The 27,639-nt window shown below is 40.2% G+C and overlaps 1 protein-coding gene across 1 annotated transcript in view; it reads right to left on the minus strand.

Moving 5' to 3' along the window:
• LOC100767391 (cytochrome P450 3A9) overlaps positions 1 to 26,612 on the minus strand; it is a 30,976-nt gene extending 4,364 nt beyond the window's left edge. Inside the window, exons 1-10 of the mRNA XM_027415265.2 lie at positions 26,457 to 26,612; positions 24,127 to 24,220; positions 21,655 to 21,707; positions 20,987 to 21,086; positions 15,985 to 16,098; positions 15,693 to 15,781; positions 12,924 to 13,072; positions 8,039 to 8,166; positions 5,994 to 6,060; positions 1,885 to 2,045 (exon numbers count right to left, since the gene is read on the minus strand). Coding sequence (XP_027271066.1) covers positions 1,885 to 2,045; positions 5,994 to 6,060; positions 8,039 to 8,166; positions 12,924 to 13,072; positions 15,693 to 15,781; positions 15,985 to 16,098; positions 20,987 to 21,086; positions 21,655 to 21,707; positions 24,127 to 24,220; positions 26,457 to 26,527 — 1,026 coding nt within the window. The 5' untranslated portion in view covers positions 26,528 to 26,612. The remainder of the gene's footprint in view (positions 1 to 1,884; positions 2,046 to 5,993; positions 6,061 to 8,038; positions 8,167 to 12,923; positions 13,073 to 15,692; positions 15,782 to 15,984; positions 16,099 to 20,986; positions 21,087 to 21,654; positions 21,708 to 24,126; positions 24,221 to 26,456) is intronic.
• Positions 26,613 to 27,639: the final 1,027 nt, after the last annotated feature.

Here is a 27,639-nt window from a genome sequence, read left to right on the forward strand (position 1 = left end):
TAAAGGTGTGTGCCACCACCACTCAGCTATAAAGCATTTTAATAATTCATACTCTTCAACCTGTTCAATAACCCATTGAGATGCAATCCTTTAGGATAACGCCAAACCCAGGGCCTTGAATCCATAGCATTACCATGTACTACTTTTTCTTTCTTATGTCAGGAACCATTTCTAATAAATTATGACAATTACACTCAACAACAACATGCCATAGTTAGTGTTACCTTTCCACAAAGAAGTCACACATGGAATTCTATAAAATACAGATGAGCGCAAATCCCTATTTTGGAAAAACTACTTTTATTTATGTGTATGTATCTGTGTAGAGGTTTGTGCATGTGAGTCCATGTACTCTGTGGGCCCAGAAGAGGGTGTCAGAGCTCCTAGAACTGTAGCTACACATGGTTGTGAGCTTCCTGATGTGGGTGTTAGGAAATGAACTCAGGTCCCATGAAAGAGCAGCTAGAGCTCTTAACTGATGAGCCATCTTTACAGCCTTTAAGAAAATCCCTATTTTATTTAGTTACAAATATCTTGCATAGTCATTATTTTGATTACATATAATATTTAGAAGCATTAGATCAGATAATCTCTGATAGCTACTACTGCTCATCAAAGAAGTCCCTCTTTACATCAAATGGAGATCATCACAGGAAACTCAACTGGACACCATGTAGACATCAATGGGTCATGGGGAGCTGAGCTCCAAAAGATATATCTACATTACAGCTCCTGCATTTACAGCTCAGGGAACATGGAGAAGAAAAGGGAGGTGTAAGGATAGTAGGAGGAAATCTGTGGTGAGACAGTCTCTTTTAGAAATGGATGCATAGACAAGACTAGAATGGTGGTAATATCAGTGGTCAGCCTTGAAATCATACACACACAAACAATAAAAACAGACTCAGTATGTTTTTCTTTGTGTGTGTACATACATACAAACATATGGACACATTTATGTAACAATAGTAATCAAAAAGGGGTTATCAACTTGAGAGTAGGGGATGGGAGAGGTTTGAGGCAAAGGCTGGAGGGAGGAAAGTGATGTAATTCTATTTCAATTAAAATAGTTTAAAATTAAATGAAAACATGCAACATGGTTGTACATCACAAAACATAAAATAAATGATTTGAGGTGGTATTAGTAATCTCTTCTATATTAAAGATGCCAAAGACATATATAGTCATCACTATCAAAATGCTCAATTTCAACACTGGTAAAAGTCACAATGAGAACAGAATCTATAACTCAGCTGCATTCTCTGTTGCTGGTCCAGCCTGCTGGCTGTTCCTTCAGGGTTTGCCTGTGAGCTCTGAAGAGAATGATAAACCAGACAGCTCTCCACAGACCATGTAACCTCACACCATAAGCCTCCCAGTTTGGGTAGTGTTGCAAAGACCAATGTAGGAAATGTCTGACTCTTTATGGGACTTTTGGACAGATCATAACGTATGGTTAAGAGTTTGACTCGGGTCACTTATGAGTGGAGACATATTGTGGGGCAGAGATAAATCAATCTGCCTAGCCCAGGCCAGCCAAGGCCAGTCACACTTAGCCAACAACAGGTAACAGCACACCCCACAACATCAGCGAGCTGCCTTGACTAACCGATGCTCACACTTCCATGCCACTGTGATTTTGGGGTTCTTGATGACAGAAAATGGATAAAGCTGTACCAACATTCATCTACAAAGATGTTATAATCTTAAAAGCAGTATCTGATGCCATTTTCCCATACGCTCATCTCTTCAGATCGTTCTTAAATAAAGCTGGTAGAAGAATCAATGCTTATGGCCCTGTGCAGAGATTCTCACCAAATGTGGTAAGGAAACATACTTGTCAATGCTTCCCTCCACTGCTCTCTCCAGGTGCCACATCCTCACCTTATTGGGTAGAGCAACATCTATTTTATCCTGAAGTTTCTTCTGAACATCAGGGTGGGTGGCCAGTAAATACATAGCAAAGGAAAGAGCACTGCTAGTGGTCTCATAGCCAGCAAAAATAAAGAAAATGGACTGGGCCACAATCTCCAGATCAGATAAACCTGAAGGGAAAGGTAATACATTTTATTTCATTTACTCTTACATTGATTGATTGATTGATTGACTGATCGAGACTCTGGCAGGCCAAAGTACGTGTTTAGAAGTCAGAGGAGAACTTGCAAGAGTGAATTCTAATTTTCTACTGTTTGGGCCTTGGGATTTGAACTCAGGTCTTTGGATTTGGCAGCAAGTGCCTTTATCTGCTGAGTCATTTCATCAGTCTAGAGCATACATTTTAGGTAAAGGAGATGAGTTTAGATGAGGAGCAACCCAAAGAAAGATCACAAATCTCTACAGAGAACATGAAAAACAATTCAGGATCATATAAGGCTTGGCTTTCATTCCCTGACAAGGGAGTAAATTGGGAAATCATTTTAATCCAGTTTCTAAGGTGTGCATTCCTCTTGCCCATCTGCTCCTCATTCCAATGACCTCAACAGCACCATAGTTGTGCAATCTGGAGAAAAGGAATGTCTGCCTAGCATGGCATAGCTAAAGCGTGGGACTCTTGTTTTCTAAAGTTTTTATTTCCTCTTTTTGTAAGAATAAAAATATTTCTAATACTCCTTTACAGACAGACAAATAACAGCACGTTTAAACTTTCATTCTGCTTAATTAAAAATTATTGTGTGTGTATGTGTGAATGGTATAAGAGATGTATGTGTGTGTTTTCAAGTGTGCATGCATGAATATATTAGTGGTGTGTGTGTGTGTGTGTGTGTGTGTGTGTGTGTGTGTGTGAGTATATTAGTTGTGTGTGTGCATTAGTGGTGTGAGTGTATTAGTGGTGTGTGTGTGTGTGTGAGAGAGAGAGAGAGAGAGAATATATTAGTGGTGTGTGTGTGTGTGTTTGTGTGTGTGTGTGTGTATGTGTGTGTGAGTATATTAGTGGTATGTGTGTGTGAGAGAGAGATGAGAGAGATAATATTAGTGGTATGTGTGTGTGTGTGTGAGAGAGTATATTAGTGGTGTGTGGTGTGTGTGTGTGTGTGAGTGTATTAGTGGTATGTGTGTGTGTGAGTATATTAGTGGTGTGTGTGTGTGTGTGTGTGTGTGTGTGTGTATTAGTGGTATGTGTGTGTGTGAGAGAGATGAGAGAGAGTATATTAGTGGTATGTGTGTGTGTGTGTGTGAGAGAGAGTATATTAGTGGTGTGTGTGTGTGTGTGTGTGTGTGAGTGCATTAGTGGTATGTGTGTGTGTGTGAGTATATTAGTAGTGTGTGTGTGTGTGTGTGAGTGTATTAGTGGTATGTGTGTGTGTGAGTATATTAGTGGTGTGTGTGTGTGTGTGTGTGTGTGTGTGTGAATGTTTTAGTGGTGTGTGTGTGTGTGTGTGTGTGAGAGAGAGAGAGAGAGAGAGAGAGAGAGAGAGAGAGAGAGAATATTAGTGGTGTGTGTGTGTGTGAGTGTATTAGTGGTATGTGTGTGTGAGAGAGTATATTAGTGGTGTGTGTGTGTGTGTGTGTGAGTGTATTAGTGGTATGTGTGTGTGTGAGTATATTAGTGGGGTGTGTGTGTGTGTGTGTGTGTGTGTGTGTGTGTGTGAGTATATTAGTGGTATGTGTGTGTGTGAGAGAGAGTATATTAGTGGTGTGGTGTGTGTGTGTGTGTGTGTGTGTGTGTGTGTGTGTGAGTATATTAGTGGTGTGTGTATGTGTGAGTGTATTAGTGGTATGTGTGTGTGTGAGTATATTAGTGGTGTGTGTGTGTGTGTGTGTGTGTGTGTGTGTGTGTGAATGTTTTAGTGGTGTGTGTGTGTGTGTGAGAGAGTATATTAGTGGTGTGTGTGTGCATGTGTGTGAGTGTTGCATGTGTGTGAGTGTCTGTGAGTGTGGTGAGTATATTTGATATAGTCATATAAGTACTTGATGGTGTTGGGGCAAAAGCAGGACTTCTCTCAGACATCAGCAGAGATGACTATCCATACCACTGTGGTTTTGTGGATGTCTTCCTCTGTCATTTTCCATGGTATATCCTTGTGACAGAGTCCTTTACTGATGCCCTTTCAGCTGTACTAGCCAGGCAGAGACCTTTAAGTTTCCCCCTGTTTCTACCTTCAAATGCATGGAAACACCTGTCCAGCCATGCTTGGCTTTTTATGTGGTTGCTGGGGATTCAAACTCAAGTTCTTGTGCCATCTAGCTAGCCCCAAGAAGTCTATTTTTATAACTAAAATATGGAATAGCATTCTCTTTTAGGAAAAATTCAATTATTCTTGGTAAAACATGGTTTGAAACACTTTGGATGAGCATTCAATTTAAAGGCTTGAGTGCATGAGCATTAACAGATCTGTGAACTACATATACCTTAGGTAACCCAAGCCAACAGTGTTAAAAATACGCAATGTGTAGTCTTTGAACGCACAGCATCAATGAAAGTGAAATACAGAGCCTCAAAGCAAGTTTACATTTCTCAAACCAAAATCATAACTTTTATGAGGTGTGGTACATTTTGTACCACTTGATAAGCAAGGATTACTAGCCTTCCCAAATGGTTGATAACAGAAGTTATGCTAAATAAGACGCTACAGAGGTGGTAAGTGACCTTATTCTAATAAATGCACTAGTGTAGCAGAAAAAAAAAAACCCACCAGAAGGAGCATTGAGCATAGGACACACAAAACACTTGTCCTTAGAGTAAAGTTAGCAATGCTTATTCAGTCATGGTGGAATATCATCTGCCCCACTATTCCCCTTCCCCAGCTCTGCTGCTCGCTCCAGCTCAGGACCACAGAGCTCCTGACAACAGTTGCTCTCCTTCTTCAGTTTTAATCTGCACAGAAGCTCAGCTCAGTTAAGCACTGAGCGGGCGTGGAGAGGGACCTTTAGAAACATGTGACCTGCTCCGACCTTGCAAATTCAAAACTGAAAAAAAATCCCAGTGGAAACTGATGTTATGAAGGGTTTGTAGAGCTCTGGTTTGCTAGCCACGACATCTGTTATGTTCTTGGTGGGAAGATGGCCTGTCAGTTTCATTGTCCTAGTGAATATGGAGCTTAAGTTACTGTTTTGGTTTGAATGACAAGTGTCCCCTCAATCCTATTTGTCTGGACACTTGGTCCCCAGATAGCAGTGATGCTTGTGAAGAAGGTGGTAGCCTTCTTGGAGGAACTGGGTTACTGGGACGGAACTTTGAGGTTTGGTAGCCTGAACACACTTCCTGATCACTCTATGCTGTTCCTGTGACCATGCCTAGTCCCATGTGCTATAAAGTCTCCCGAAATGAATGAATAATTAGCTTGGATCATAAGTCAAATTAAACCCTCCCTCCTTTAAATTTCTGACTGTCAGGTATTTTCTCACAACAACATGAAAATGACCAGTACATGAAAGCAGATTATGGATTCAAAAACTTCAGAACTCTGATCTCTGATGGAGTAATCAAGCAGAAATACAAAGCTGTTTAGTTTGGTTTTAATAAATCAATGTTCAACTAGCTTAACAGAGGAATTAGGAGTTCATATGAAAGGGCTTCTACACTGGACAAATGTCATTGAATCTGTGTGTCAGTATAAATTACGATGGTAAGGAAATCAAAGCTTGGCTGTAAATCAAGATCTGGGTAAGCATTAATCCCAGGTATCCAGTGACCATCACCACCATGGGGCTGTCCTCTCACTGGAAGTCTACATGCAAACTTCCAGACAGAGTTTTTGACTCAGTGGGTCTAGATGAGGCCCATCTGGTATTTGTTCTGTGGCACAAGATGCAGAGATCATCGATGACCTCCAGTCCTGAAATGCATGTGCATGGCTGCCCTTCAGGCTTTGATCACAGTAATAATCTTGTGCTTCTAGAAAGTTCCTCTTACTGAATATATTACAACCATAAGTATGTTATTCTATAATTTGCAGACACCTTTATCTGCCTGGGAAGTCCCTTGCATATTTCCAGAACAAATATCTGTCTTGGTGGTTCCACTTCAGTAGATACGACCCATCTTTGCTTACCTTGATGAGATTCTTTGTCTTTGGAATTCTGGGAGTTGATCATCAGTTGAAGAAAATCCAATCTTTGCTGAAATAGTTGTTGAAAGTGAAAAGTCATTCATGTGGTCAGAGAGAGTAACAAGTGCAGAACTAGCCATGCTTCTGAGAATAATATTTCTTTAAGCCAGAAATCTCACTAGGGTGCCAGAGCTAGTGGTAGACACATATATCCACATATGAGCTTTGGAGAGCAGAATGCCTTCTTGAGTGAACTATGGCTATATGTCCAGTAGCTCTGGTCATTGCTATCCTTGACCCTGAATTCTTTGGATTTTGAGCAGTCCCAATTGTCTCCTTCCCTTCATATGTGTGCTCACACAGGAAGAAGTTCTGGACTTCCATCTGTGTCCTCCTATCTTAATCTTGAATTGGGTCTTTATAGATGAAGCTAGTGCCATTTCCCAAATCTCATCAGTAGTTTTGGAGTGAGCATCTTGAAATGTTCCAACAAATGACATATTGGTGGTTATCCAGTCATGCCTCTATAACCTATGCACTTCCTTATTCTGGAATTCAGGTTGTATGTAACAAAGCCTGGATACCTGGGTAAATCCAGTGCCAACTTCAAGCCACAAGCAGCTCAAGTTTAGTTGAGACAAGCCAGACAGGTTGACATATACTTGTATTCCTAGCTTTTGAGTCAGGGTGCCTGAGACCTAGAGGCAAGACTACATAGTCATACTGTGCCTCCAAAAATTAAAAACTAAAACTAAAGCAGACTGAATGGCACCAGATAACTTAAAATGGATTTTTTGGGGAAAATTTATAAAATAATGGGTTTGGAAGTGAAGTTATTTCTTACCAATGGGTGAATTAAAGTTTAAATAGAATAATTTTCCTTTTGTTTGGAAGGGATATGGCGACTTTTGTCTCACATTTTTAACAAAGATTTATTTTTATTTATATGTTTTATGTATGTTTCTGTGTGCATGTGTGAGTGCAGGTGCCCATAAAGTCTAGAAGTGGGTACTGGACTCCATGAAGCTAATGTTACAGGGCGCTGTGAACCCCTGGCACTACCAAAATATAGGTGCGGGGAAACTAAATCTTGACCTCTGCAGGAACAGATCAACTTTTAACTTCTAAACCCTCTCATCTCATTATTTTAAAAAATTATATTAAGGCATATTTAAAAATAAAAATTATACATATCAGTGGCACAATGGGGTTTGAAACACACACACACACACACACACACACACACACACACACACACACACCGGAAATGTATGCTGCTCAAATCAGTTTAAAAGTATTTTCAGATGTTTATTATTTATTCATGATAGGACTTTTAAAGTCCATTCTCCTAATAGCTTTTGAAATGTTTAAAATGGCTCCAATAAACATGGGAGTACATGTGTCTCCCACACAAGCTTATGTCATTATGTGGCTGGATCATATGAGAGTTCTGATTTTTTTTTTTTAGATTTTTGTTCATCTTTTCCCCCTGGTGTGAACTCAGATCATAGAAGACCTTAATCCTTGAAGAAATAATCCATTAATAATGGTTGCTCCATTGGTATCTCCTGATCCAACACCAAAGCCACAAACTCTGTTCCAAATATGTAATAGGGTTGAGCTTTATACCCAGGGCAACTTGGACCATTGTTCAAGGATGATCTGTTTGTCAACCATGCATAGGGCCCTGAGTTTTGTCCTCAGCACTCAGGAAATTACAAACTTCAACTTTTTTGAGTTACATCCATAAAGTTTTCCATAATCTCCCTAAGTAATTTGCATCCTTACAAATGCAAGAAATATTTTTCTCATTTCAAAAAAAAATAATTTAATGGCAGATCAGTTATAAGATGTATCATTTGATTTTAAATGCTTTCTACTTGACTTATTTAATTTCTCTGTTCCCAATGCTTCATTTTCTTCAAAATAGAAAAATTTCTCTGTTCTCAGCCTGGCCTAATTTTTTTAATTATATGGAACATATATGTACAAACAAACATCTTAACATTTTATCAATAAATGAACAACCTGATGTGACCAGTTATTACCTTTTTTTTATCTTGCATGCGCTTCTCTTTCATTTGTTCTACAGAAGTTTTAAAAAAGTTTATGACATCGTTTGGAAACACCGTCATTTTGAGTTCATCAAATAGTGGGATAAGGAATGGAAAAAGTACTAGAGGGGAAAGAAAAGAGAGACCGTGGTGAAAATACAAAATTTACCTGGAACAATTACATTCTTCCAACACTCAGAACAGTAAAAGTTAGCAGGATCTCAACCAAGACTTTCCCTCTTGCTCAGGTTCCAGGTCACCGGCTGGAAAATGGTGTGTCAATGTATGGCCACCAGCACAGAGGTGATATCAGTGGTGTCTACTGCATGGTTTCAGGGCTAAATTTCTTGACCTCTCACCCTTGACATGTTGTACTAAGGTCATTTTGGATAGATCAGGCTTCAGTCTAGTGCTGCAGTTAATTAAGGTGTTCAGGAAAGAGCTTTCAAGGCTGGAGAGATAACTCGGTGGGTAAAGTGCTTGTCTTGGAAATGTGAGGACTTGTGTTTGGTTCCCAGAACCCATGTTAAAAGCCAAGTGCAGTGGCTCAGCAATGGCAACATGAGAGCTGGAGACAGTGAATGAATTCCTGGAAAACAGGCAGCCAGTTAGCCCAGCCTACTTGGTGAAATTCTAAGCCAGTGAATACATGTTTCAAACAAGGTGGAAGGAATCTGAGGAATGACACTGAAGGTTTATTCTGATCTACATATATGTAAGTGTGTGGGTGTGCCTGTGCACAAGCAGACACAGACAGGCAGGCAGGCAGGCAAAGACAGACATAGAGAGCAGATATACACAGACAGAAAGACAGACACACACACAGATACACACAGAATGAGCTTTCAGGTTAGAAATATAGTCTGTGTTCTTCATCCATCAGGGAAAAGTTGGGGAAGTAATATGTAAAATAATCATTACCACACTCCTCCATAGCCAAAAGGTCAAGAACTGTGGGACAATTCTATAGTAACCCAGAAAGAACCTGCTTCTGGGCTGCATGCAGGTTTCAGGAGAAAAAAAAAACTCCATAGAACATCGATTTAGGACTTCATCTGAGGAATTTTAGAGGGAAAAAGGACAAGCATATGATGACAGCATTCTTTATTCCCTCAGGATGGAATCTGCCATCCTGTTAGTTTTTTCTTTCTTCCTCTAGCTCTCTTTGTTCTATGCAGCTTATATAGATTCACAAAAATCTTGCAGGCATTACATCTGAAGGTCACATACCATTTCTTAAGTAAATGATAAGAGGCAGAGTCATTCCCACAACTCACAGTACAATAAATCCAGATAATAAGAAAAGAGAACTTTCAGTTAACTCCCCAATTAGTGGGCTGTAAACCACAGCTTCAAAAGAGAAGTCATTTCTGTTGTCTTATTTATAGAGGTAGCCTTATAAAACTAAACTACCAAGACAAATAAGAAAATGGTGTGTCATATCCTATCCTTCTAAGTGTATAAAACATTTTAAAACATTTTGTAGTTAGTGGTCATAAAGGCCAGCTTTCTCGGACTGAAGACTATTTATGAAGAGCAATCGCCCTCAGAGAGAGAGAGAGAGAGAGAGAGTGCAGCTCTGAGACAGCTGAGCCAGGCTGTGGCTGAGAAATCCCTAGCAGCTGTGCAGCTCTGAGACATCTGAGCCAGGCTGTGGCTGAGAAATCCCTAGCAGCTGTGGAGCTCTGAGCAGCAAGGCAGGGGAACAAGGCACCAGCACAGATGAGTTCACTAGCATTCTCCAAAGCACAGCGACATTAAAAACATTTTACTCTTAAGATATACTTTTCTGTCCAGTGTGTAACCCTGAAAGAGAAAGAGAAGCTTGTGCCCTTCTTGGGGCTACAAAGTTACTTTATATTTTGTAGCTAGCCCTGGCAGTCAGGGAATCTTATCCAGTGGTGTCTGAACAAAGTCCATAAAACTGAGATTAGGAATCTGTGCAAAGAGTTAATTAATGGCCTTGGCACTGCAATTAGGTTACCTTGGCTCAACAAATCATACAGCTGGCTACATGCCCTTGTAAATAAGATTTATTTTTGGTAATAGTTTATCCTAAAATCCATTTATCAAAGCACCTAGACTGATCTAAGAGCTACTTTAAAGTTTTCTATCAGTTGATAGTGTGTGGCTATCTTGGCAGCTGGGGAAATTACAGCTGTTTTCTTAAGCTGTGCCCTGAGACGGCTCTTAATGGAAACCGATAACTCCTGACTTGGGCAGCATCTCTTTGTATTTGCTTTATTAATCAAAATTCTGTATAGGCTAATAATATTAATATTAATTGGACAATACAGCTAAGGAAGAGCCGTCTTCTTGACAAGCCACAGATAAGAATTCCCAGTAGAATGGGAATGCATTCATAAAAAATACACACCATATATACAGGCTGTGGGATTCCCCACAGCCACCAGGGAAGGGACGCAAATTAGCGCATGTGTAAAATTACAGGCAGAGGCAACAGGTATTCTGGGGTCTATATTTCTCACCAGCCTTGCAATTATAAGTATTTTCTTTCACAGAAGCTAATTCTGGGGGATCGACACCTTGAATATCAATTGTTATAACCTATAATAAATGATAAAGTCTCTCAGCACAATTCCAAATTGTGTTGAAGTGAAAAGAGAAAAAGACATGATATAAACAATTAATAGGGTCTGGTGAGATGGCTCAGCAGTAACCATTTACTGTGGAACCTGACTGAGTTTGGTCCCTGAGCTCATGATTAAAGGAGATACCTGACTCCCACATCTTGTCCTCTAATGTTCACAAGTTCACCTCCTCTCTCTCTCTCTCTCTCTCTCTCTCTCTCTCTCTCTCTCTCTCTCTCTCTCTCTCACACACACACACACACACACACACACAGTAATAACATCAACACTGATAATATTACTACAAATAAAGGAAATCCTTATGAAGACTGAGACAAAATAACACCCAGAAGAAAATTTCAGTGCTGAGAAACCCTGATCTTAAATGGCAGCACTTTATGAGAAGCATCATTAAGAAAGAAGAGCAAACACACTTTGGTCAGAGAGGGGGTGGATACTAAGACCAAAGTGGAAACTAATAAAATTAAAAAACATAGAAGAAATCAACAATTCAAAAGTATCTTCGGAGCTGAAATTGTTCTAGAATTTCAGAACAGTAATGAATCTAATTACTAGTGTTTGTAGTGAATGTTTTAGGGGAATAATATTGTTATTAAGTCATTCTATTAATAATTGGAAGATTATAGCAATTGCTTCAAATACATAATTAAGATAGAATGTACAAATTCATAGAAATACACAAAATATAGAAACTAACTCAAAAATATTTACATAGCACGTGTAATGGACCTGTGACATAATCAGAAAGAATTAGTCCACAAGAGAAGCCTAAGACTAGAAGACTTCAGTGGTGACTTCTCCCAGCTATTTACAGAAGATCCAGTGCTAGTTTTCTGCAAACATTTTCAAAATACAGAAGAGAAGTGAAACATTTCCAAAATTCTCTATAGGGTCATAGTGCTCTAATCCCATGATTAATCTGCCATCAAACTAACATCACTTGTAAATATAGGTGCAAAGTGCTCGCCAAAATAATAATACACCACACCAAGTGACTATTATATTGTAATAATTCAATAAGGTTTATATTACTGAAACCAAGTAGAATTCATCCCAAAGATGCTCTACTGTGTAATAGAGCCATAGCAATACAAATGAAAATTAGCAAAACCGGGTTATAGATGCAAAACATTCTTTGAGAAAAACCAACACTACATTGTGATTAAAGGGATTTCCACAATTAGGTGATTCTATTATATTTTTTCTAATTTATTTTTATTATCTATTTATTTATTTATTTTTGTTTTTTTGAGACAGGTTTCTGTGTAGCTCTGGTTGTCCTGGAATTCACTTTGTAGCCCAGGCTGGCCTCGAACTCACAGAGATCCACCTGTGTCTGGCTTCCAAGTGCTGGGATTAAAGGTGTGCATCACCACTGCCCAGAACACTTGGCATAGTTCATTTATCATCATCATCATCATTATTATTATTATTATTATTATTATTATTATTATAAGTTACATGTAGGTGTGTGTGTCTGCATGTGAGTTTGTGCGTGTGAATGCAGGTGCCCTTGCATGCCACATGTGTTGGATTCTCTGGAGCTGGAATTTCAGATGTTTGTGACTCACCTGACATGAATTCTGGGCACTGACTTGGGTGTGGAAGGTCAGCCAATGCCCTTAACCACTGAGCCATCTCTCCAGCCTGAGAGATGCATTATTTACATTAAATATTACAATCCAACTCATCACTCCCATTTGAGTGTATGTCCAAGAGAAATGAAAACTGTGTTCAAACTTGTATAAGAATATTCAGAGAAACATTCTTAATACTGCCATAAGTTTGAAAAATTCCAAATGTCCATCAATGACAATTTCAGCCACTAAAAGAAAGGACATACTGAGACATCCTTCAAGATACAGGAACTTTTGAAAATGTATAGGAAAATAGACAAAAAAGGTGATAAATTATACAATTCCATTTTCCAGGAAATTAGAAACTAGATTACTGGTTGCTTACACCTGAGGAAATCAGGGAGCTGATGGCTAAATGTACAGGATTTTGGAGCTGTGAAAAGATTCCATAGTGATCACAATAGTGATGACCTTTACACCTAAAGCCATGAATCATCCCATTTAAGTGGGCCATGCTCAATGGATGTGAGATAAATTTCACAGAACTGTAAGAAGGGTACCACCATCAGGAGGAGAGGAAGAGACAATGGAGTAGGGGAATAAAATGACTGAAATCATTATAAAATGTATGAAACCACCAAACAATAAACATGGGAGAAAACAGAAATAATGAAATGTTAGTTCACGTACTCACTGAGAGGAAGAATGGGTCCAAGAAATTAAATTTTAAGAGCTTCTTTACTTTTTGTACAAAGGGATTTTGTGGGTTGTTGAGGGAATCGACATTTACTCCGAATGATGTGCCAGTGATCACATCCATGCTGTAGGCTCCAAAGATGCTAAGTAGAGAGAGACATGGAAATCAACATCTATATATCCTCTTATTCCTTCCAACATACATAATGGGTCACATGGGAGTAAATTCATAACCCAAGGCAAGGCAGACATTGCCAGTACCCCTGCTGTGGTGAATGTAGGCCTCCATCATGCTTTTTGGTGTGAAGTTTATCAGATGACAGAGTTAACACTATTTTGTGATGAGCTGTGACATGGAAACAGCCAGGGTTAGCTTTAGTCATTACCTTGACACAATCCAGAATTATCTCGGAAGAGATTTGCAGTGCAAAGTTGTCTGCCTCAAGTTGGCATTTGAGGTATTGCCTTGACTGCACTAATGAATGTGGAAAGAGCCAGTCCCCCTTGGGCAGTACCTTCCTCTGGGTTTGGGTCCCTGACTGCATAAGGGTAGAAAAGGTGAACTGAGCACAAGTATGGATGTGTTTATCTCTTTTCTTGGCTGAGGATGTGACTAGGGGCTTCAAGCTCCTGCCTCAACTTCCCTGTAATGACATAGACTCAACCTGGAACTGTGAGATATTATGAACTTTTTCCCCCTAACTTTCTTTCTTTTTAGTGTATTTTATCGCAGAAATAGATATGAAATTAGAATAGACATCAGGAGACACAGAGTACCAGGAAGAGATAGACCTAGAATCAGGCGAATGCATCAGTGTGAGTGGCGTGTGGGTGGTCACGAATGTGGAAGTGCCACACCTCACCAGAACAACGTGGAATGCTTCTCTATGCCCAGGAAAGAGAAAATTGTGTCCGGTATTGGTGTGTTGCTGGATCTGTGCCCAAAGCCAATTTATCTTCAGTACAACACATAACAGCTGTTATTAATTCCCTGGAGCACACCCCATGCTCAAGGTACTGACAGCCCTAGACCTTTCCCAGTCCTAGGGTGCTGACATTGCTCCGAGGCCAGAAGTATTGCTGTTGTGAAAACTAACAATATTCCTGGTAAAACACAAAAATTCTCTCCACAGGCACTAGAGAAAACCTCTACTTATGTGTCCACATGTTCCTCATTCACCAGGAGGGTTGAATGTTACATAAGTGTTTCCTAATAAGAAACATTGAGTTTATTCCAGAAAATGAATCTGATTGCAATGCCTATAGACTTACAGAGACTTCATTCTTTAGAAATGGGATAAAAGAGAAATAGTGGGATGGTTACATTTTCATTTATCGACTCTGGGTGAAACTTGTGTGTATGTGTATACAAGTGTGTGTGTGTGTGTGTGTGTGTGTGTGTGTGTGTGTAAGCACACTTGTATCATGGCATGCATTCAGAAGGCAACTTGTGGGAGTCAGTTCTCTCTTTCCTCTGTGTGGGTCCTGAGGATCAAAGTCAGGTCCTCAGGCTTGGTGGCAAACACCTTTACCCACTGAGCCATCTCGCTGATCCTAGGGAAGATGTACTGTTTTCCTGATATTCTTCACAAGCCCAGGATGAGATATAAATTGCTCTAAGTTCTCCATTTTAACTTCCCTGATGCACAAACAATGTCCTAACATGAGCCAAATTCTTTCTCTGCTGTCTATTTTCCATGAACACTAACAAATGTGTTTTTAAATCACAATCCTTCTTTCTTTTTTTTAAAAAAAATTTTATTAGTTCAAATTAGGAACAAGCTTGTTTCACATGTCAATCCCTTCTCCCTCTCCCTCCCCTCACCCCCATCCATCCTCCCCCACCCCCAACCTATCCCCAACCCCATCCACCCTCCACTCCCCAGGCAGGGTAGGGCCCTCAACGGGGGCTCTGCAAAGTCGACCACATCATCCTGGGCTGAGCCTGGGCCCTTCCCCATGTGTCCAGGGCAAGAGTGCATCCCTTAACATGGGATGGGCTCTCAAAGTCCCTTCTTACACCAGGGAAAAATACTAATCCACTACCAGGGCCCCTCTGGAGTGCACAATCCTTCTTTCTAAACTACTTTGTTTTCTAGAATTTCCCAAACAACAATTGTTAGAGAGATTAAACATGGCTTCCATATAAAGAAGTGATACCCTTTCATCTATAGCCTTCCTACCATCGCCTGGGAGATGCCCTTTTCTAGGATGGCCTATTACAGTCATAAGACTGTTACAAGGAGGTCTCCAGTTTCTACTGGTCTCAACCTCAGAAGACTGAGTTCTTGTAATCAGCTATAACACCAACAACTCACTCCTGTCTGGTTCCTGAGGTGACTTAATGGGAACTTCAGAATTCCAGCAGGCAGTTACAGTGTCTACTAACAGCTATTGCGATTTGAGTATGAAATGCCCCCTAACCCCCATAGGCTCATGTATTTGAATACTTGGTTCTGAGCCCACAGTACTGTTTGGGAAGGCTCTGAACTTTAAGAGGTGGAGCTTCACTAGAGTAAGTAGATTGCCATAGCCAGATCTTGAATCTACATAGGCTAGGCTTCCTGTTTCTTGAGTGTAGATGCAGTGTGACCAGCTGGCCTCCTGCTCATTCCACCATGTCTTCATGCCATGATGGACATATAACCCCACAGAACTGTAAGCCAAAATGAAACCTTTCTCAGTTGCTGCTGGTGGAGTATTTTGTCACAGCAGAAATGTAATTAACACAACTCATCTTCTAATGAATGTACTAGCACTTACTCTTTCATGGTGATGGGATCTCCATTCTCTGCTCCATGCCTTACGTTCCTCACCAACAAATCTGCATACTGGTTAATTATGGGGAACATCTACACACAAAACAAAATACCATCCATAGTGAAATGAGGGGCTCAGTTCCCAGTGGACACAGCTCTACCAAGGACAAAGCAAGAGGTTCCATTAACACAAAAGGACATTCTTGAGGAAGTTTCAACTCAGAGGACATTGCATGGAAAAGGGCTATGATCTTCCACTGTCACTGTCCCCAGTGATGAGATTATTACTTCATTACCTCTTTGAGCTTTCCACTGGTGAAGGTTGGAGACAGCAATGTTCTTAATCTCTTCCATTCTTCATTCTCAGATAAGGTGATTGCTTTTTTCAAAATTCCCACTGGACCGAAGATCTAGAATCCAAAGAGAAAGAGATGTTACCATATATATATGTTTGGAGAACTCTACAGTTATAAAAAATCCCAGGTATTACTTATTTAAAAATATTTATGACTGTATAGTTGTATATTATATAGTTGTATATTAACATGTTCAATGAATATTTATCTCAAATGCTTCACCCCCTGGGAGGGTCAAGGTGATACCCAGCCAATGCATGTAGCTTTGGAACTTTATAATCTACAGAAGTTCCACATAACTGGGGAAACCATTGCTTCAAGGGGACTAGATAGCAACAAGACCTAGCACACCCTTCCAACCTGTGCCAAGTAGGAAGGATGGCAACTGGTAGCACAGGCCAGTTTGCATTTACATATATTCATAAAATGAACTTCTTGAATAAGGGGTGATAAAAGTGATTTGAGGAGACAATAACAATACTTGAAATAATCTATTTGAAAGAAACAATGCAATTCTATGTAAATTCTTTTTTCTTAATGATTTTCTTTTGGTATAGATGATCACACTTCCCACCTTGTGGTAGACTACCTTCTTGAATCTTATGCCCATGAAAACACACGCTTTGCTGGGCTGAGCTTCTGGAGTTCAGTTGAAGAGAGGGAAGAGGGATCATATGAACAAGGGGTTGTCAAGACCATGTTGAGGAAAACAACAGAGACAGCTGACCTGAGATAGTGGGAGCTTATGGACTTTGGATTGACAGCTGGAAAAACCTGCTAGGGAAAAAACAGGCCAGCTGAATGTGGGTGACAGTTATGTGGCTTGATCTGGGAGACAGCAGTGTCACCAGGACCTATCCCGGGTACATGGACGGGCTTTTGGAGCCCATTCCCTATGATGGGATACCTTGCTCAGCCATGATACTGGAGGGAGGGCTTGGTCTTGCCTCAAATTGGTATGTCAGATTTTGTTGACTCCCCAAGGAAGGCCTTACCCTCTCTGAGGAGTGGATGGGGCCAGGGAAGGGAAAGGAGGGAGAACTGGGATTGGTATGTAAAATGAAAAAAAATATTTTTAAATAAAAAAGAAAATGTGTTTGTAAAAAAACAGATATCCTTGTCATTCTGTATTTTAAAATGAGCATATTTCGTGTTTGATGTTTATGCATGAAAAAAATTTTCCTGTGGTATCAAAGTTGAATTCAACATAATAAATTTAGAGAAAATAACTGTTTTTAGCATTTTTTCATTGTATGCATGCACATGTGTATCCATGTGTGCAGAGGCAAGAGGTGGATGCTAGGTGTCCTGCTCTGCCACTGGTTCATTTCCTTGAGACAAGGCCTCTCATAGAATCTGAAGTTCAGTGTTTCATCTAAGCTGGCTGGCTGTGAGCTCCTGGGAGCCACCTATTTCTGTCCCGAGTACTGGAGTTATTGCACTTACGGCCATGCTCAACTTTTTTAATGTGAGTGCAAACACCTTTGTGAGATACAAGATAAATAAACAAATATTTGGGTGCATATCTAACGTAAGTGAGAGTAGGTAAGACCACATGAAACACACAATAATTTTCACATATCGTTCTAAACAAATGAAATACTAGGGCCTAGAAAGATGTCTCAATGGCTAACAGCACTAACTGCACTTTCAGAGGACCGGGATTTGGACCCTCACAGCAACCCTCATGGCAACTCACAAGCATCTGCAACCAGTTCCAGGGGTTTGATAATCTGGTCTAGCCCCTTAGACACTCCATACTCATGCTCATATGCTGCACAGACATGCATGCACATAAAATAAAACAAAAAATAAGAAATAAAGAAGATGAAATATTTTATGTATGAATCTAACAAAAATATACAGTATGCTGGAAGCTGTAAAATATTGGTAAAAGGAATTAAACAAAATTTGAAGGAATGGAGAAGCATATCATATTTTTAGATCAGATGTCTCTGCCAGGTACATGGCTCATCAGGTAAGAGAACCTTTTTCTCAAGCTTGAGGACCCATGTTTGAATCCCCATTAGAAAAAGTTGGACATGGCTATAGGGCATGGCAATAACCACAGTGTTGAGAACAGAGACAGGTGGATCCCAGAGCTCACTTGTAATCCAGCCAAGATGAAACAATGAGCTGTGGGTTCAATGTGAGACCCTATCTCAAGAAAATAAGACAGGATGATAGAACTGAACGCCACCTGATGCTCTATTCTTGCCTCTGCATGTGTGCACATGGACACATGAATGTAGGCAATACACATACAACTCGAAGTGCTAAGAACAGTGATTTTCTCCAAATTTATCAAAAGATTAAATTCAATTCTGATAGGATGGGTGCTATGCGTAGCAATAAGCTTTTCCTGAATTTGCATGAAAAGACAGTGAAAGAAGGGGAGGTATTAAGGACTCTGAAAACGAAGAGGAGCCATATGCTCTACCTCATGTGGAGTCACAATGCAGTTATAAAAATCAAGAGCATATGCTGCTGTAGGAGGGATAGACACAGGGCTACGGTACACAACAGTGAATGAGGAGTCCATCCACAGACACAGCCCCAAATGATTTTCATTATTTCTTGGTCCTCAATACAATCATTAAATCATTGACTTAATGAATTGACTCTTTGTAGTCTAATCTGATATGATTCTACACCAGTGTTTCCCCCACTGATTTGTGTGTGTTTATGTGAGTGTATGTACCTTCTCCTGTATGAGTGCAGGTGTATGTGTACCATCAAGCGTGTAGAGCTCAGAGGACAATCTTTGGATGTTGCTCTTCACTTTTCCACCTTGTTTGAGACAGGGCATTCTGTTTCCCAGTGCTTGGGCCAGGGTAGCTGACTTGCAAGCTTTCAGAAACTCTGTATCTACTTCCATTTCCTCATAGGTGTGTAGTGGTAGGACAGATATGTGTGCTACTGTGTCCAGCTTTTACAAGGGTTATGGGGAGCTGAACACAGGTTGTGTTCTAAGTGCATTTATACATTGATCCATCTTCCCAGACCCCAGCAATTTGTCCCCCACAGGTGCAAAAGTGTCTCAAAAATGTTAGAAAAATTGGAAAGATGCAAGAAAAAGGGAAAAAGAACTTTGTCTTAAATCTGATGCTTCCTATAAAACATAACATAACAGAAAATACAGACTTAGATTAAGACTTAAAACAGTAATGTTTAGTAAAGAAAAACAACCAACCAACAAGGTTTATGGAATGAATTTTCCATAAACATGCTACCAAAGCATAATCCTCAAAAGGAAAAATACATGTATTTGCTTAATTCAAATAAGATTTCACCCATCTAACAGAATACTTCTGTTAAACAAACATTAGTGATGATATGCTGGAAATGAACTATTGTATGCTACTGGTTGGAATGTTAATCTGTGCAGCCACCATAGAAACCAGTGTAGAGGAAGGTCCTAAGTCTAAACATTTAGCTACCACAAAATCCACTACACTACTACTGGGTATAAAAGTAAAGAAATTGAACTTGGTATATCTCAGCAATATCTGTGCACCCATATTTTTTTGGTGTTTTATTCATAATATCCATGGCTTACAATTAGCTAAGGTACTGTTCTACTTTGCTTTTTGTTGTTGTGATAAATGCCATGATCAGGAGCAACTTGTAGAGGAAAGGGTTTATTTTAGCTTACAGGTTGTAATCCATTACTGAGGGAAGTCGGGTAGGGAACTCAAGTAATGAGCTTGAAGCAGAAACCAACTGAGACATGCTGCTCACTGGCTCACTCCAAAGCTCATGTTCAGCTACATTTCTTATAAAGTTGAGGTCATTCTGTCTAGGGATGGTACCACCTGTAGTGGGCTGCACCATTCTACAGCAGTTAACAATCAGGAAAATGCCTCACAGACATGCTCATAGGCCTTTTGGACAAAGAAATATTCTTCAATTGAAGTTTCCTTTTCTAGTGTTTGTCAAGTTGACAACTAAGACTAGTTGCCCATCAATAATAGATGAATGGATAAAGAAAATGTGACACACACACACACACACACACACACACACACACACACACACACACACACACGAAAACACACAAATGGAGTTTGTGTATCATAAAGAAGAACAAAATTATGGTGTTTGAATGAAATTAGATGAAACTGGAGATCATCACGTTAAGAGAAACAAACCATATTCAGAAATACAAGTATCACATGCTATTTCTCATAAGCAATATCTATATTAGCTCTTCTAAATTCCATGAAAACAGAAGGGGTATATTTGGGAAGAAGACAAGAGGTAAAGGGAGAAGGAGAGGGGGAGAGAGAGTGAGAGATATCAGATGGTAATGGAAAAATGTTTATAAAGTACATCATATACAGTAAGAAAACTCATTATTTTTCATAATATATATGCTAATAAGGAAGAAAATAAGCATAGATTACTATTAAAAAAAGACAAGCTATACAAGGCCACACTATCAGACTAGCAAGTGGGAGCCTTATCAACACTGAAGGAACAGTTTTGTTGAAGGAACTGTTGGTTCTTATGGATAGGTACACATATGTTAACATGGAACCAGGGAGATGGTTAAGTGGATAAGAGTGATTGCTTGGTAAATAAAAATCCCAAGCACCAACTTCAAAAGCTGGTCATGGCCATGCACGCCTGCATCCCTTGTTGTGTGAGGGGCAGAGACAGGAAAATGTTGGAGGCGTCTGGCTACTGGCTTAACTCCAAGTTCAGTGAGAGATTTCATCTTAAGGGGATGAGAGAGTAAAAGAGCAGGACATCTGTCATCTTTCTTTGGCTTCCTTGCATGTGTTGATCAGGGACATCCACACACATGTGTGCATACACTACACATTTATTACTACTACTACACACACATGAGAGCGAGAGAAGAGTAATACACACCAAACAGCTAACAAATGTGTAAACATGAATAGATGTTGAAATAATTTTAAAAATGGATGCCTACCCGACGGTTTGTGAAAGTAGAATAACATTCCTTTACCAGCACCGTTTTGATCATGTCTGGATTCATGATAGCCAACACTGGCTGTCGACCCTCATAAAACCTGCATTGGCAAAGCAGAAAGTATTCAACCAACCAGCTGGGTTCTGTTGCTGGCATGCCTAGAACCCAGATGCTGATTCAGATGTTACAAGATCCATAATCCAAATTGTACAATACACAATTGTATGAACTCCTAGTTCAAGTCAGGAATTCTGATCACATCTCACAGGAGTCTCATGAAATTAAATATAATGCAGTTCATGCAGGGTTGGGGCAAAGACAAAATAGTTCTACAAAGAGATCAGAATTAGAAATAAATGGGAATATTTATTAAGTCTGGGTGGTATATACATGAGTATTGAATAGAATAGCTAGATCCTGGGTAGATAATCAAGTGATCCATCCCCAGACTTTAACGTCTGAGAGAAGAGTAAAAAAATGCAACTTTATCAGACTAATTCAGTCTGTGAACCGTGGTACCCAGGGGCATATGGGACCCGTGTACTAAAAGCCCCTAAAATATTAGAATCATAATTTCAACTCAAGAGGTTATGGGCTATGGCTGTCTTCTAGACATTGAGACATGTGGTCATTTCAAGTAAGCCAATGGAAGTTTCTAGAGTACTTACCCCCATATTTCCCCATATTTTTGATGGCATTGTCTGTCAAACTCCCAGAATCCCTGGGAAGAGAACGAAAATGAAAATACATTATTATTATTTTTATATTTATTTGGTGTGTTTGTAGAACAAAGGACCACTTCTGGCAGTTAATTCTCTCCTTCCACCATGTGGAGTCAAGGATCAAACTCAGGTGGTTAGGATTGGTGGCAGACACATTTACCAACTGAGCCATCTTGCTGCCCTGCCTACTATTTTAAGTAGACTGGCACTACCTATATATAAATGACTTGTTTCTTACTAAGCCAGGCTAACTATCCACTACTGGCAAGAAGAAAAATGCTTTTATTCCTGGGTGTATGAGTGGCAGGGAGAGAATACAGGACATATTTGAAATGGGGGCTTTGTATTCATTCAGACTCCCCCCCCCCACGTTGTTCATTCATGGCCACTTACTCCTGTCTATGAGTAATAGTGAATACCATGTTTCTCTAAAGTGTTTTTGTTTCCCCACATGTTATCCCTAAATGCTGAAGGGCTCTAAGTTATTCTTAGTACAAGAGGAAACAGAACCTAAGTGAAAGTGTGAGAGAGTCTCAGGAACAGGCATCATCATGTATCTCCATATTTACAGTACCTTTTGTTTACCTCATAAGCTATCCCTCAAATACCAGGGGAAGTAAGTACTGAACAGACTCCAGATCTCTTCTGGTCTAGAGAGTGGGTGAGTCTCAGGCACTTTGCTGAGTGGGCAAACAAGCAAGGGGAGATGACAGAGAACTCGCTTCTCAGGGTCCATACTGAATGCCGAAAGATGGAGGGATGTCACAAGTATAGGAAACGTTGCTAATTAAGCATTTTCTCTGTCTTTTTTCTTCCTGTCCTCTTTTTTTTAAATTATCAGCTTGTAAAAGCCAATAATATGAGAAGGGAGTCTCCACTTCTCCATTGAGAGGTTTCCAAGATCAGATTGGCCTGTGGAGGCAATGTCTGTGGGGGCTTATCTAGGTGGTTAATTGATATAAGAGACTATAGATGGAGTTTCTGTCCTGCCTGGTCCCTCAGCCATTTGGTTTCAAATAAAAACACAGAGGCTTATATTAATTATAAACGACTGGCTGATGGTTCAGGCTTTTTATTGGCTAGTTCTCTCTTAATTATTAACCCATTTTTACTAATCTGTGTATCTCATGCTTTCTTGGCTTACTGGCGATGCCAAGCCCTCTTGCAACCTCGACAGCTACATGGCGTCTCTCTCTGGCAACTGCTTCTCTGCCCTTCCTCTTCCCAGAATTCTAGTCTGGTAGCCCCACCTATACTTCCTGCCTGGCTAATGGCCAATCAGCATTTATTCACCAACCAATAAGAGAAACATATATTCACAGCATACAGAAGGACATGCCCCATCAAGAGATCCAGCTCACTACCCCCTGGGCAGGTAGTTCTGGGCTATATAAGAAAGATACCTAACAGGAGCCTAAGAGAGTCAGGAAGCAGCATTTCTCCATGGTTTCTGACTCAGGTTCATGACCTGACATCTGTCAATGATGAATTCCAACCAGTAAGATGAAAGAAAACCTTTCCTTCCCTAATTTGCAGTGTTCACAATGTTTTATTTTAAATATTTATTCATATTTTATGTGTATGGGTGTTTTGCTTGCATGTGTGTGTATGTATGTATGTATGTATGTATGTATGTATGTATGTATGTATGTATTATGTATGTATGTGTGTATTATGTGAGCACACCTTGTATCTGAGGATGTAAGAAGGTGTCAGAGCCCCTGGAACTGAAGTTACAGACATTGATAGGTGCCAGGTGGGTGCTGGGAACCAAACTCAGGTTACCTGAAAGAGCAAGTGTTTTGAGCCACCTTGCCACATCCTTTGCTCAAAGTGGTTAATCCCAGCAACAGAAAGGAAACTAAACCATTTTATAAACTGAAAAGTAAAACTAAGCAATACTTGTGTCAAGTTTCAGTTGTGATGCTTTCAGCTATGAAAACAACAGTGGCCAGGGAGATGGCTCAGGATGTAAAGGCATCTGCTACCCGAGCTTGTTGGGTGTGATCCTAGGAGCTGTGGGGTGGAAGAAGAGAGCCGACTCTCACAGTGATTCACAGTGATTCATACACACATCATCAACCCCTCTCTCTCCCTCTCTCCAAACAAACAAACAAACAAACAAACAAACAAATGTTAATTTAAAAAAAGATTCTAGGGGCATTGCTGTCTTTTGCCAGGATATGTACTGGAAAAAAGGGATTTTTTTTTGAGGCTCACAAATCTGAACAAGTTCTCAACATGAGAATGGATAATGCCAGAAGTCTGAGCTGATCAGCTGCACTGAACCTGAGGCTCCAAAGACAATAATAATAAAACCTGAAAACTTTAACCCAAGATCTGGCCTTTCTAATGGAAGGAATTAAACCAGTTTTGGCAACCACAATAAGCCAAGTAGAGCTCTCAATCAACACTTACATTTCGGTATGCAAGAATATTTCCCACGAAAGGTAGTGGCTTGGGTCCAGAAATCCCCAAATTCTTAAAAGTTCCATGTGTACAGGTTCCATATCTATAAAGCAAGAGATCATATTCTTTGGGCTTTCCACTGTGTATTATGCGGGCTTTACCAGCCACAGACACAGGAACTGTAACATTCGAGCTGAAGTGGAAGATATCATGTAAGCAACAAATAACAACAGAAACTTCAACAGCAACAGCTAATTTTGATCTTCATTTTTGTCTTCACATTACTTGAGAGACTCCCCAAACTCACAAAGGTTAACTCAAAAAGTAGATGAATTGTTTGGCTCTAACTCCTAAAGTGAACTATTTACAAATGTCCCCAAATGTCACTGTAAATGTGAGATTCAGGCCAGAATACTTCTACATAATTTCATTTGCTTGTGTCATTTAGGAAACTGGTTGGATGACAGTGGGTCTGCCCTTCTAGTGATCTGCAGTGGTGGCTGCAATCCACAACTGTATCTGAGAATTCTTCCTTGAGAGGAGAGGAATATTTTTTTTTACTTCCTCCTAATTCAATGTTTTTTTTCAATCTTCCTAATGCTGTGACCCTTTAATACAGTTCTTTATGCTGTGTCACCCCCAAGTTATTTCATTGCTACTTTGTAACTGTAATTTTGTTACTGTTATGACTCTTCATATAAATATCTGGTATGCAGGATATCTGATACGCGACTCCTGTGAATGGGTCCTTTGACTCCCAAAGGGGTCGTGACCCACAGGTTGAGAAGCGCTGTCCTAACCCACACCTGGATAGAGTTTATGTCATCACTGGCCCATTCTCTTCCTTATGCACCTACACTGAGAAATTCATACAACCTGATGGACAGCACATTAGAAACTATTGAACTGAAAAATTCCTGCTAAGTTTATTTCAAAGCATAATACAATCTATCTCATGTATTTGCTTATGCATTAGGCTTACATTTCTGACATTTAGAAACAGAACATAAAGTCACTTTACACAATCTCTTGTCACAAATACTGAGAGCAACAGCCCTTTAACCTTCTGAAAGAAGGTTACTGGTTATATCTCTAGAAGTTCTAGGATCAAATACAATGAAACAAAACCTTTTCAATTAATTGTAATTCATGATCAGTTGGGAAAGATGTTGTCACAATATCTGAAATACTTTTCTTCAAAGAATAAAATCATGTTTGAAATTCTATTTTTATTCTATTGTGAAAATTTCTATTTCCACATTGCAATGTTAAATGGTGATAGAAGTCAAATGTGTTGTGAGGGGGAGCATCTACTATCCAGAGACTCACAGGTGTACACACACACACACACACACACACACACACACACACACACACACACACACACAGTAGAATGAGCTGTTTGTGGTGGTCACGGTCACATTTGTTATCCTGGAACTCATGATAACCTTTCTTTTCACTTTTACCATTATGAAGGCATCCCAATATGGAAAGGAACTACTGAGATTGATATTTTGACTGATGCTCTCGGTAGAACTTAGAGGAAAGTATTTAACATCCTAATTGTTTCAGAGTGTCTGCTGTTTGAGGAGGCCAGTAGGTCTCATAGCCAGGGAGGAGTAACTCCTTATCCTGATGCTATGGACTTGAAGGGAAATGGTGGCAGGAAAGAATCACAGTCAGGTCTTCTTCGATTTGAAAATTAACCATTTAGAAGCAAATAATTCTGTACATTATACAGAAGAACTGATCTTGGGATGCCCAAGAACTAAGCAGAGATCTCCAGGGATGAGTAACAAAAAAGGAGGAAATCTGAGCTTACCATACAGCCTGGGGTACACTAAGGGCACTGTAAAAACAGTCCTAGAGGTGAGACAAGGGATCAGAAACTAGCCATGTGCACGAGGGCAATACTATACATCTCCTGCATCAGACGGCATGGGTGTAGACAACACAAAATGTCCTCCCAGCCCCACAATCCTGAGACATTGCGGAAGAGGCCCCCATCATCCACAGTGACCAGTTATCTGTAATCTGCTTCTGCTGAGCTCTGGTTGGATAACCTGGGGGAAAACTGAGACACAATCAGAGGATACCCCAAGTCTAACCAAGGTCACTTGATCCTCCCATCCACAGAAAGTAGAGTTTAGTAGTAGAGGAATGCTATTTATCTCCTTGGAGGATTTTACATAAAACCAACAGCAACACCTTAGGTCTTAGCATCCCATACTCAAGCAACATCCCTTCATTTTCTCATTGCATTTTTCCAAACAGGTAGAGGAGAAAATCATCTAATCCCCAAGTCCTGATCAAGGAGAGGAGCCTGGCAGTTTACTCACAGGTAGAGGAGCACCAGGCCGGTAGCCAGGAGCATCCAGGTTTCCATGGAAAAGTTTGGGATCAGGTCCATTGCTGTTTTCTTTAATGAAGTCTCTTTTGCGCTTTATTCTCAGCTGTGTGTGCTGCACCTTGCAGGGCTGAGTCTGATGAGCTCCCTTCCCTGCCCAGCTGTGACTCAAGAAGGCCAACCTACAGTGCTTATGTAGTGGAAATGGGTGGATCTGGCCTTGCAGCCAATGAAAACACCACTGTGCCCCACCCACAGTGACAACAGTCAGGTGCATAGTCTGACTCAGCAGTTGGCAAAGAATCATGCATGTGTCCACTTGGATATTTGAATTAGACTAGAAGAAATATCAATTTAAATACAACCTGTGCTATTGGATCCAAAGGCTATTGCTTCTTATCACAAACTCAGATGAAGTTATTGACTTTAGCTTCCTATAGTTTGTCCTTTTGCCCTGCTTTTGTTTTGCAGTACTTGAAATTTAGTCAGATGAGCTACACCTACAGGTATTTTTTTCATTCACTTCCCTCTGCCTACAATATCCTCTCTAGAGCACAGAAGACTCTTATTCATCATTCAAAACCCATTCTTTAAGAGGGACACATGGATTGCCCTGGGAAGGGGAAATAGATGAGATCTTCTGGGTAAACTGGGGGTGGATAGGGTTAAAGGGGAGGGGATGGGGAATGAGAACATGAGGGAATTGATGGTCCCCTTGGGGGAAGGATGTGGGAGAGCAATGAAAGAGGTAGCTCCAGAGAGGGAGTCACTACAGGACTAGGGAGAAACCTGACACTAGAGAGGATTCCCAGGATTCCACAAAGATGACCCCAGCTGACTCATTGCAGTAGTGGAGAGGGTGTCCAAACTGATTTTCTCCTGTAATCATATTGGTGAATACCCTGTCATCATAGAACCTTTATCCAGTACTGATGAATGTATGGAAGCAGATGCAGAGATCCACATCCAAGCACGAGGCCCAGCTACCAGAGTCAAGAGAAAGGGAGGAAGGAGGGTTATTATGAGAGAGCAGGGGTGGGTTCAAGATCATGGTGGGAAAACCCTTAGAGACAGCTGATCTGAGCTAGTGGGAGCTCATCTAGGCTGACAGTTGGGGAGCCTGCATGGGACCAAACTAGGCCCTCTGTGTGTGAGAGATAGTTTGTAGCCTAGTC

The sequence above is a fragment of the Cricetulus griseus genome, chromosome 4 (assembly GCF_003668045.3).
Source record: "Cricetulus griseus strain 17A/GY chromosome 4, alternate assembly CriGri-PICRH-1.0, whole genome shotgun sequence".
Lineage (NCBI taxonomy): Eukaryota > Metazoa > Chordata > Mammalia > Rodentia > Cricetidae > Cricetulus > Cricetulus griseus.